Source organism: Sinocyclocheilus rhinocerous, unplaced genomic scaffold (assembly GCF_001515625.1).
Source record: "Sinocyclocheilus rhinocerous isolate Xijiao unplaced genomic scaffold, SAMN03320098_v1.1 scaffold19, whole genome shotgun sequence".
In the NCBI taxonomy this organism is placed as follows: Eukaryota; Metazoa; Chordata; class Actinopteri; order Cypriniformes; family Cyprinidae; genus Sinocyclocheilus; species Sinocyclocheilus rhinocerous.
In genome coordinates, this window is record NW_015638975.1 from 1,878,587 (window position 1) to 1,889,652 (window position 11,066).

The 11,066-nt window shown below is 36.4% G+C and overlaps 1 protein-coding gene across 1 annotated transcript in view; it reads left to right on the top strand.

The window, feature by feature from the left end:
- Window positions 1-3,376: 3,376 nt before the first annotated feature.
- The window catches only part of LOC107750536 (G-protein coupled receptor 56-like), a 13,805-nt gene continuing 6,115 nt past the window's right edge, over window positions 3,377-11,066 (top strand). The window contains exons 1-7 of the mRNA XM_016565962.1: window positions 3,377-3,590; window positions 8,219-8,304; window positions 8,620-9,063; window positions 9,214-9,262; window positions 10,083-10,197; window positions 10,300-10,422; window positions 10,536-10,652. Coding sequence (XP_016421448.1) covers window positions 8,238-8,304; window positions 8,620-9,063; window positions 9,214-9,262; window positions 10,083-10,197; window positions 10,300-10,422; window positions 10,536-10,652 — 915 coding nt within the window. The 5' untranslated portion in view covers window positions 3,377-3,590; window positions 8,219-8,237. The remainder of the gene's footprint in view (window positions 3,591-8,218; window positions 8,305-8,619; window positions 9,064-9,213; window positions 9,263-10,082; window positions 10,198-10,299; window positions 10,423-10,535; window positions 10,653-11,066) is intronic.

Below are 11,066 nucleotides of genomic sequence, written 5' to 3' on the forward strand. Positions count from 1 at the left end.
ACCATAGACTGTAATGTTGCAGACATCATGCGATCGCTGCTGCTGCTGAGCAGACACCACAATGACATACAAAAACCTCCTGACTTACCACAGCAGGATGAGGGACAGAGAAAAGAAACAGAAAGCTAGAATAGGTAAAAAAAGAGAAGTAGAAATGGGGAAAAATCCATAGAACAAAATATAGCATGAAGCTACAGCATCATTAGTGTTGTGTCAGTGGCAGGGAGTGAATACGGTTTTAGATTATATAATCATGTATATATGAATGTATGTACATTTTTATTATTTAAATTGTATTATTTAAATTATTTTGTTGTATACATAAAATAATTATTTAATACAAAAATACTTCATATTTTAAAAAAGTTCAGAGAATATTTTTATGAGAATTAAAAAATGGCAAACTTTGCCACTGGCTTGAGGGTGGAGCTTATTATATATATATATATATATATATATATATACTTTTTATATATTTATATTTAATATCTTAAATCTAAATAAAATATTTTATATTTAATCCTCTATTTAAAATAAAAAGAATTATTACATAAAATATAATATAGATACATTTTATTTTATATAAAATATAAAAATGTATCATATATATATGTAATAATAATTTTTATTTTTAATAGAGAAATAAATTAAAAATATTTTTAAAGAAGACAACCCCATATGTTCATATTTCATTTTACAAATATTACACTTTAAAATAACATTTCAGAGAAAAATATCCTATGTTTAATAAATAATGATGGTTCAACTGGCTCACACTCTTATACACAAATACTTGGAGTCTAGTCTACTCAAACACATTCTGAACAGGAAAGTAGAATATTAAAGCATGTTCGTGTTTGTTTTAGCAAAACAGCCTCATGTTCAGAACAGCAACATAGATGTTTAATGTTTCAGAGTCCACATAGAACAACTAGTTGGTGTACACTCTTAAAAATAAAGGTGCTGAAAAGGTTCTTCACAGTGATGCCATAGAAGAACCATTTTGGTTCCACAAAGAACCATTCAGTCAAAGGTTCTTTAAAGAACCATCTCTTTACCTTTTTATAATATGAAGAATCCTTCGCCACAAAGAACCTTTTGTGAAACAGAAAGGTTCTTTAGATGTTAAAGGTTCTTTGGAACCATTTAGAACCATTTAGACAAAAAAGGTTCTTCTATGGCATCGTGAAGCACATTTATTTTTAAGAGTGTAGGACAAGTGAATAGTGTTATGTTCCAGCACCTTAAAGTTATTTCCATTATTCAGTTCAGAAGCATTTTTGGGTGTGCTTGAACCTGTTTTCATTTTTGCGTCTGTGTTTATCTATGAGTGCAAAACTCTTTCATGCTGGTACCCTTAATCTCTCTTTATAAACATCAATTTGGAGTTCCCCTGGCCTGTGAGATCACCATGGATTTACACAGTGGGAGTCAGCGCTGCTTCACGACGGCTGAGAGAGGCAACAAAAGAGCAGAACCACTGCCTTTGTTGGCTGGTTGCCGTTGCACTATATACCATCTGCACTAGCTGCCATCTGTTTCGTGTTGCTATAAACCGCCAAAATATAAGAAAACTTTAGAGAATGACCTGATGTACCAAAAGTGCATGAGCAGTAGAATATCTCTTTGAGGTATGCATGCACTGCTGTATTGCTCAGAGGCAGAGTCATGGTGTGAAAAATGCTGTGAATACATTGACAGAGGCCCCTAATGCCGTCGTCGTAAAGCAGTGGTCTGTACAACATTGGTGCTGTTGTGACCTAAAACTCCAATAAAACTGACAACTTTGCAAACAAGATGCATAAGATGCTTAACAGAAAGACTAGAGCTGTGTGAAAAGTCTCTTCTTTTTTCATTCCGCGTACAAGTTCAGACAAACGCTGCAGTGGCAATTTGAAACCTCACTGAAAGGAGTTTATGTCCTCTTGTCTATAGCTTAACCATGCATGTTAAATAGCGAAAGGGAAATTCTTAGTTCTTTTTAGGATGTGGTGACCAGTTTACAGCTTTTAGTCATGTATAAATACATAATTTGGAATTAAACACAGGTAGTCTATGACTAATATGGGTCAATGGGATTTTTTGTTTTTTTTTCATTTTACATTTTACTGGGCTACACTTTATCAAGATGTCTGTTTAAGAGTTATGACTTAAATCATACAACAGATTACTAATCTTTCAAACCACAGCATTCTTTTTCCATTTATGTTTTGCAAATTATCTTTTTTTTTTCTTTTTTTTTTTTAAGTGCAGAAATGTTTCTTAAGCATCAAATTAACATATTAGAAGGATTTCCGAAAAATGATGTGACTCTGAAGACTGGAGTCATGACTGTTTCAGAAAAAAAAGTATCCTCATAGGATTATATTACATTTAAAATATATTGAAATAGAAACCACTTGTTTTGTAAACATATTTCACAATATTATTGTTTTCACTGTAGTTTTGAACAAATAATTGCAGCCTTGGTGAGCATAAGAGACTTCTTCCAAAAACATAAAGAAACCTTACCGACCCCAAATTTTTGAACATATTATATGTGATATAAAAAAACTGAAATATAGGCTATTATACATAATAGCATAAATATACATGTACTTTCAGCTGTATTTCTGCAAAGGGATATTACTGATCATTTCTAACCGCAGCAATGAGAGATGTATCAAACAAAATCAAACATGTTGTGTAAATGTCTGACTATTTATGGTCTTTCAACATCAGTCTTCTGGAGAAACAGAAAAGCCTTTGTCAGACCTTGGCCTTTATAAACACTGTCGAAATAACAGCTGAGACGCACAGGAAGCCAGGTGCTCTAACTGATCAACAGACAGCAAACACACACACACACACAGCATAGCACTCCCTCTCCTACATGTCCACTACCTAGCAATGCAATCTTATCAGTATCCTGGACATTATGACTTTATTGTAGGGATTAATTTGTAACAAATTCCGAGGCAACAGAGGTTGCCCTTGAAAAGGACATGTTGCCAATACTGAGAAAAGACTTGTTTTTGCATTAGGGTAATTTTTCTTAGCTTTTTTGTTTCTCATACAGAAATAAAACCTGACTATGCAAACTCAATCCAGTGTTCTCAGGCATCGCTCCTACCTTATAGCCTACCTATATTGAAGCCTACCTGGCCGTAGGTTTCTACGACGTAAGCTTGCTTTAAGATTTATTTCAATCGCATCATCGTGTTTACAACAGTTTATAAAATATACGTTTGACAACTTTTTTCGTGCTGTCATGTAACCGCCTCTGGTGGTGGAGTGTTTCTAGGATCTCGTCGTAGTAGTAAAGGCTACCTCCGCTTTCCGCATGACTACATGATAATGTGACACAAAGCGCCTTCAGTTGAGTATTCACACGCTCTGAGGGACTGAGTCACTGCGCGCGGAGTCTGCGTGAGTGCCAAAGTCACTTGCGTTTATCGCTCTTCCACTCGTTTTATATTACGCGTGTATTGACAGGTTCTGCCTCACCGGGAACATTACCGCAAAATAAACAGCGACCGTTTTCCGAAAACCACGCGAGTGTTTTGTGTACGAGAGGCAGATAGCAAGTGTTCTGCGTTCGTCTATGAACGGTAAGCCAATTTCTTTATATATTTGCGAATATGTTACATGGTATGATGTCAGATCAGTCGGTCTTTGAGAAAGGTGTTAAGAGTGTACATTTTTATGTTTTCATACGTTTGGACCTGGAATATCTGATACTGGTAACAAAATGTGCGCGTGAATATAATAATTTTGAAAGAATGTAAAGACGTTTTACTAGCTACTTTTATATGTTTTTACAACTGTTTAAACCGATTACAAAAATATGAACCGAGATGTAGGTGAATAGACTGTGTAGGCTGTTCCATAATCCCTCAAAGCTATTACACACTATATGGGGTAAATTGTCACAGTAATAGCAATAGAACTTCTTGATAGCTTTTACAAAATGTGACAACTTGCCCCGGTGTGATATTTATGAAAAATATATTTTTCTATCCTTTCCTTTTCAATGGATGCTGTAGTATGGTTTCATTGTGGTCACTTGTTTAGAGCTATAGCAAAATTAATTGATATTGAAATTTTAGTTTGGAGGATTAATTTCACAAAAATTGAGTGTTTAAAAGCAATATATGAATCCACTGAACATTTGTTTTATCAAACCCTTAGGTATAGCTCTTGTGACAACTAGCCCCGCTCTCCCATCATTCTTTTGTATTGTCATAAATGGGCTGGGTTTTTGTATTTGCATTAATAGAAGAAACTGTCAAATGGCTAAAATATGTTAAAATTATGTCAGATAAACCATGTTAATGAGCTTCATGTAACACATAACATGCAATAACCTTTAATAGGATTAGATTTGAACAGCACACACTTCAACCTTGATAAGATAAACATGCAGTTTTTCAGTTTTCTACATGCATTTCTCTCTATTTTCACATTGTTTTCAACATTTTACACTGACTGCTGTAATATATGAGACAAGAAGCTCCTTGGGGAAATTGGAGCGCAGGTGGAGGAGCAGCAGCCACATATTTACTCTGAGGCTATGAACAAATCAAAGACACACTGAGACTGTGTGCTTTAGTGAAACCCTCGACAATCCTGTAACCCCCCCAGTCAGTCCACCTCAATGGAAAGGAATGCTCCTTTATGCCTTCTATATAACTGACTGAGAAGATTGAGCCTTTGCCTACTACTGACATATGCTTTATTTTTGCATATTAGAGGGCACAATGCAAATGCAAACTGACTTTAGAATTATAAGGCACTTTCTTAAAGAACTGGTGGCTATTAAGCATACAACCACCAATTATAACCACAAATGAGTGTTTTAATGCTTATTAAATTGCAATCAGACATGTTTTAACTTCCCTTCATGTCTTGTAATGTTGGTTTTCCTGTCTGAACCACGGTGGTTCGTCAACGAGTTTTTTTGCTGTAATGCAACTTAGCTTCAATGTGGTCACCACTGAATTGTTGAAAGACCTTTGCCCTCAGTCCCTGCTACTTGTCAGTTCAGCTCAGAATGAAGCGAGCTGAAAGGCCTCTCGCTTTTTTGTCTGGCAGTGATGTCACAAAGGAAAAGCACAATAGATTGACCTAGTTCATCTCAAAGTTCACATTCTTGTTCTGTGCGGGTTGTTAGCTTTTCTAGACACAACACTGGTCATGGAAATGCTCTAGAAATGCAAGTCTTCTGTGGTTTGTCTCTCTTGAGGCTTAGGTAGGACGTCAAAACATGTTGAATCTCATGTTTAGATTTTATCAGCACAAGAAAAAATTCGGTAGCAGGAGCGGAGGCTCATGTGTTTGCGACTCAATTTTCCACACAGTCATTATAATTAAAAGAGGAAGTGTTATATATGATTGTGTGAGGTTTGTTTTTAATGGCTGTAGAGTGGGAAATAACTTAGTAAGGGCGAGAAAATGTTATGAATTTGAGCAAAAATTCCTTTATGTGCACAGTTTAAAACTGGCAACACTCCTCCTTTGAATAAATGGACTTCACCAGCTTCCTTTCAGTGGTGCTTGGAGAGAAAAGGGACATTCTTTGACTGCTGTGAGGTCCACATAGCTGGAACAATGGCAGAGGGAGAGAGGGCCAGAAAGGGCGGAGGCATAGACGCACCCTTCTCAAACATAGCATGGAGGAACTGGGTACTCTCAGTGGTAGTCAGTAGCCTGCTCTGTTATAACCCCATTTAGCCATCATCTTTATACATGCACTGCTAACATGTTTGGACAAAGACACAATTTCTATATATTTTTTTGTTTCCCATTTCAGTGAAGTACAGCATATACATATTCTGTAAAAAATGACCATAATTTTTGAAGACACAATCTAAGTGGACATTTCATGTGATTTGAAAAAATACTGTAAAATACTGTTAAATGTGCAATTTGTGGAAGTGAAAAAGAACAAGTTATCTTATAATCTACAGTGGAAAAATGTCAAGTGACATTCCCAGAATTTTCTGTTTAGCAGCTCAGATTTTATGGGTTTCTTTGAAATAATTGTATTTCTTCTTAGTTTTTTTCTCTTTCTTATCAGTTATGTACATTTGGGATTTTCCATTTTAACATTTCAATATTTTGTTATATATTTGTCTTATTTTTATTGCTTGTATTTTTTCCATTTTTGGTTTTTGCTTGTAAAACACAATGAACTGCATTGGATATGTTTGAAAAAAAAAGTATGATTGATTAATAGTTTGCATTCAAGTAGTTTGCTCATCTGCATTTTAAGAACATGTTGTTGGGGCCTGGTAGTATCCGGTGACCAGTGTGGGTGGAAAAACTATGAAACCAAATGAATAACCACAAGGCAAGAAGATGCCAACTGCTGTTGTGTAGGTTGTTTTCGTTATAAGGTTTTAGTTTGTTTTGATTTCTTTCTTTTTTTTTTCATTTTGAAAAGGAATCCCCTGTCAAAACTGGGCATAGTGTCCAATATGTCTTAATTGCATATTAACATTTCCTTTAGAAATAGGCAACTTCCCTTAAACCCAAGAATATTTGTTGCTACAGTGTTAGAAATCAAGTTAGGAAATCAAGTTATCAAAATCTTGTCTGTTCCTTCCTCTTACCACCTCATTTTAGTAAAAGACACATCCTTATCTGTAAAACAAAAAAACCTTCCTTTCCATCTCTCACTATGCTTGTGATAAAGAAGCAGCCATCTAGTAAAACATCTATTCCTGGGCCCTTATCAATGAGAACACATACATGCAAGGGTAAAAATACATTCTGATGCATGCTAGGCTGCAACTGCCATCTCTTATCCATGAGAACAGACTTTATTTTGCGACAAAGGGACTATTAAGATGATAATGCAAATGCACATATTCAGTGCAGCACACAGATATGATGCCATCTTTGTCACAAACGTTGTTTTGTTTTGTGTAGCAATACACTTCTCACGCTCAAGACAAAGAGCATGTCTCAGATCTACTATAAAATGAATCATAATACACTGTCAGTCCCAATGTGCTAAAACACCCAGCCAGTGACAGTGGATGAGTCAGACATTGAATGGCATGTTTTCTAACCTGAGTCAGCACGGGTCATTGAAGCACACAACAGATCCCCAAGTCACTTCTGCAAATTTTAGTGTTAAAAGCTGATGTTTTTTTCTCACTTTGGTGACAGATATGCAGACGCCAGAAAACTGATATTTTCTTACACACATGCAGCTTTTCACTTCACGCGATGTTAATTGATAGACTGGAGCCCTGTGGATTGCTTTTGGATTATTGGGATGTTTTTATCCGCTGTTTGGACTCTCATTCTGATGGCACCCATTCACTGCAGAGGATTCATTTGTGAGCAAGTGACGTAATGCTAAATTTCTCCCGATCTGTTCCGATGAAGAAACAAACTAATCTTGGAGTACATTTTCAGCGAATTTTCATTTTTGGTGAAACTATTTCTTTAATCAGTGCAGTACGCCAATTTCACAAATAAGTTTATGTCTGTGGGTAACATAGGGTTAGTGCTTCAACACTTTAATTAGTTCTTACCTATATAGCGCAGATCTGCCGTTTCGCTTTTCTGTGTGTTGACCTTTACATCTGTCAGAGATATGAGCCAAACTAGTTGAAATGAAACTGTAGGAGAATATAGCACACTGTTAAGATCAGACACCACTGTGGCTTTCCTGCATTTACCGACTTCGAGCACAAACATGCGTCAACCTGTTGTGGCAGGCATTATGCAAAACACAACACCTGCAGCTACTCGATTTGGTCTGAAGATGAAACTACTTAATGTGCTTTACCACTGCTGCTACTATAATGAGATGAGTTCTTGAACTACAAAACTACTATGAAATTGAGCAATGCGTGCATAACATGAAGTGTAAGAGAGATAGGTGAGATAAAAGAGATACTAACATAAGATAACTGCTGTGTTGTTAAAACAATGTAGAGCAATGTAACTGTGTATATAGAGCAATGACAATATCTAAACAGCAAATGTGCACATACATACTTCCTTTCACCAGACTGAGTTGACAAAATACAAACATTTTGACAAAATCTGCAACACATCTGTTAAACTGCTTATTGCATACAGTGTCAGGAATATGTGTGAGACATTTCTGAAAGTGTTTTGACACAAAGGTAGCCTGGGTGCTGTTGCATGGCTCTACTGAGGCATGTCATTGTGTATTTTTTTTTATTTCTCTTTAACTGAGTTCTCTCTTGCTTTTAAGGCATCATCTATGAGCTACAATGGAGCAGAATCTAAAGTCTGTAAGAATGTGGATAATCACCTGCCTTTTGTTCATTTTGGGTCAAGGTAAGGTTCATCAGGTTATTACTGATGAAGTGAAATGTACTAGCTGCACATTGTTATTAGTATCTTGTTTAATGAATCTATTTTTATAATGAAAATGCATACCTGACAACTGCCAAAATGTGATAGTTTGGATAGTTTGTTAAAAATATCTTTAGAATTCTTAAATCAACAAAGTTTGCAGCTTAAAGGGGTCATATGATGCTTTTTTAAAGATCATTATTTTGTGTATTTGGTGTAACAGAATATGTTGACATGCTTTAATGTTCAAAAAACACATTTTTATTTAGTTATTTATTTTTACTATACTTTGTTCAGCAATGGAGAATGACAGAGACTTTAAGATGTGTGGAACATGGCGCCATGGCAACGCATCCCGAAATCTGAAATATGATTTGAAAACAGGCTGTAAGGAAATTGAGATTTCAGCCAATGAGAGTACACTCTCAATTCAGGGCAGCATCACAGCCACGTGCACACGATCTTCATCCATTCCTCTAAAATCAAACCCTCTTCAAAATCAAAGTGATTTCTGTGTGTTCTGGGAGCCGCTGCTGGACCTGCTGATAGTGCAGGTGATTGGAAAGAATCACACTCTGTGTGAATCACATGGCCTTCAAGGAACCTGCTGCACTGACCTCTCACAAGGGAACCACAAAACTGCTGCTCTATATGGTATTGTGAATGGCAGCACCCACGGTGATATCATCAGATATGGTGTCATGGAAGTATATAGATTTCGAGGAGATTCAATCAACTGCAGTAAGAAACTTTAATATGTAAAATTTGTAGAATTTTTGACCTACTACAGATCAAAAAGTTACACTGACTGAGCTCACTTGTGAGTTTAACATTTCTGAGCATGTAAGTAGTTTTAGTTTCAATATATTTCTTCTGTTTTCCCACTTACAGAGGAGAAATTCTGTGATGAGGCAAGTCAGAAGCACAGTGGAGCAAACATGTGAGTCAATCATCATTTTATTTTAGTTTGGTAGTTTCACTATTACTTTGGTAGAGTCTTGTGAACTGATGTGGTCTATCATGCAGATAGCAAAAGGTGATGTTGTGCATGCCTATAAGAGTACAGTCAGGACAAGCTTAAGTATGAGTGAAAAGCAGAGGTTGAGCCGCAAACAGGAAACTGAACCCATGACTACAATAGCTTACTAACTTATGCTCACTTTTTATGCATGGACTGCCAAGTGTATTGTTGGATTTTTAATACATTACACATCTTCAACATTTTATTTATTGTATATACCCCCCATTTATTGTGCATGTTCATTTGATATGCTAAGACATCTTAATAATTTTATGCATAAGCTACTTAATGCAGAAATGGGTGGGTAGTATATTGTGTGGTTACAAAAGAAGTGTTTACTGTGGTTTTTATTATAACCATAATGGATACACACCCTCCAAAATACTATAAATAAGCTTTTTTTCTTCGAATCAAAAAGGTAGTGATATTGTGGCATTGGTGCAATTTGTGTTTTTACTGTAGTTTATATGAATCTGACGTGTAATCTGACATGACATATGCATTTGCACATGCATTTCTGTTTGTATTTGTCACATACACAGTTATATACAGAATAAAACTTGCAGTGAAATGTAAAACCTGGTCAGCTAGTCAGACAGTGCATTAAATATATAAATATTAGAAAGTATGCCTTATACATTTTAAAAATATTTTGTGTAAGAATAACTTTTTATAAGAACTTTTTAACTTTTATGCATGTGTTGATCATGTCTAAATGCATGTGTTTGTGTGTTTGCAGGATAGAGGAAGCAGTGATGAAATCCAATAAAATAGGTCGTGTGGATCTACCTTGTGCTCAGAGCAGAATCATTGAGATGGAAGAGGGTTTCACAGGACTCCGTTTCACTCTGCCAGTAAATATCATTGACCTTTTAGAAGCACAAAGTTCAAATAACCTTTGAGTCACAGGAAGGTCTCTTTCTAGCATATGAATAAATATATATGTTGTATTCCAGGCTCCTCGAATTGTAGCACCAAACATGATACCCTCCGTTTATCTTCCCTCTTGTCTGAAATCCCAATCAAGGAGCACATCCAAAGTGGTGTGTACTTACTACCAAAACAAGACCTTGTTCCAGGTATGACAATATTTGTCAAGCAGAGATAAATCATGTGGATTATTTAGCTTACATTAGCCAACCAACATATATAGCAATGTACAGTATGACATAACAGTATATGTGTTGTGTAGAGGGGATCGTCTGATGCAGATCTTCTGGGTGGCATAGTTGGACTCTCTGTGGAGAACGAGATCATCAAAAACCTCCCAGAACCTGTCAGAATCAGCTTTCATCACTCTGCTCTCCCAGTACGTCTTTTTGAGCATGTTTCGGTTTTTTTTCATACTTTTTCCATGTTATACCATAGTTGTTGTGATATTAAAAGGCTATTGTAGCAAACGTTTGTAGTCACGGGAAGAAGGAGGCGGGAACCGGCGAACATTTAAGATTTTAATAATAAAACAAACAAACACAACGCGTTTGTCGCGTACAAACAAAACCAAAACACAAAATAAAATCCAGGCCTGGTCCTCTCTCGTCTTTCACTGTTGTCACTCCTACTTTTATCCTTCCGGAGCTCCTCCGTGAGACTCGAGACCGGTGAGTGGCGCAGGTGTCGCGCATTAGCAATTACTCCACCGGCCTCGCTCCTTTCCCACGGCTCTCGGCCCCGCCCCCCTCGTCACATACCCCCATCGCCCCTCGCAGGCCGGGGGGTACTC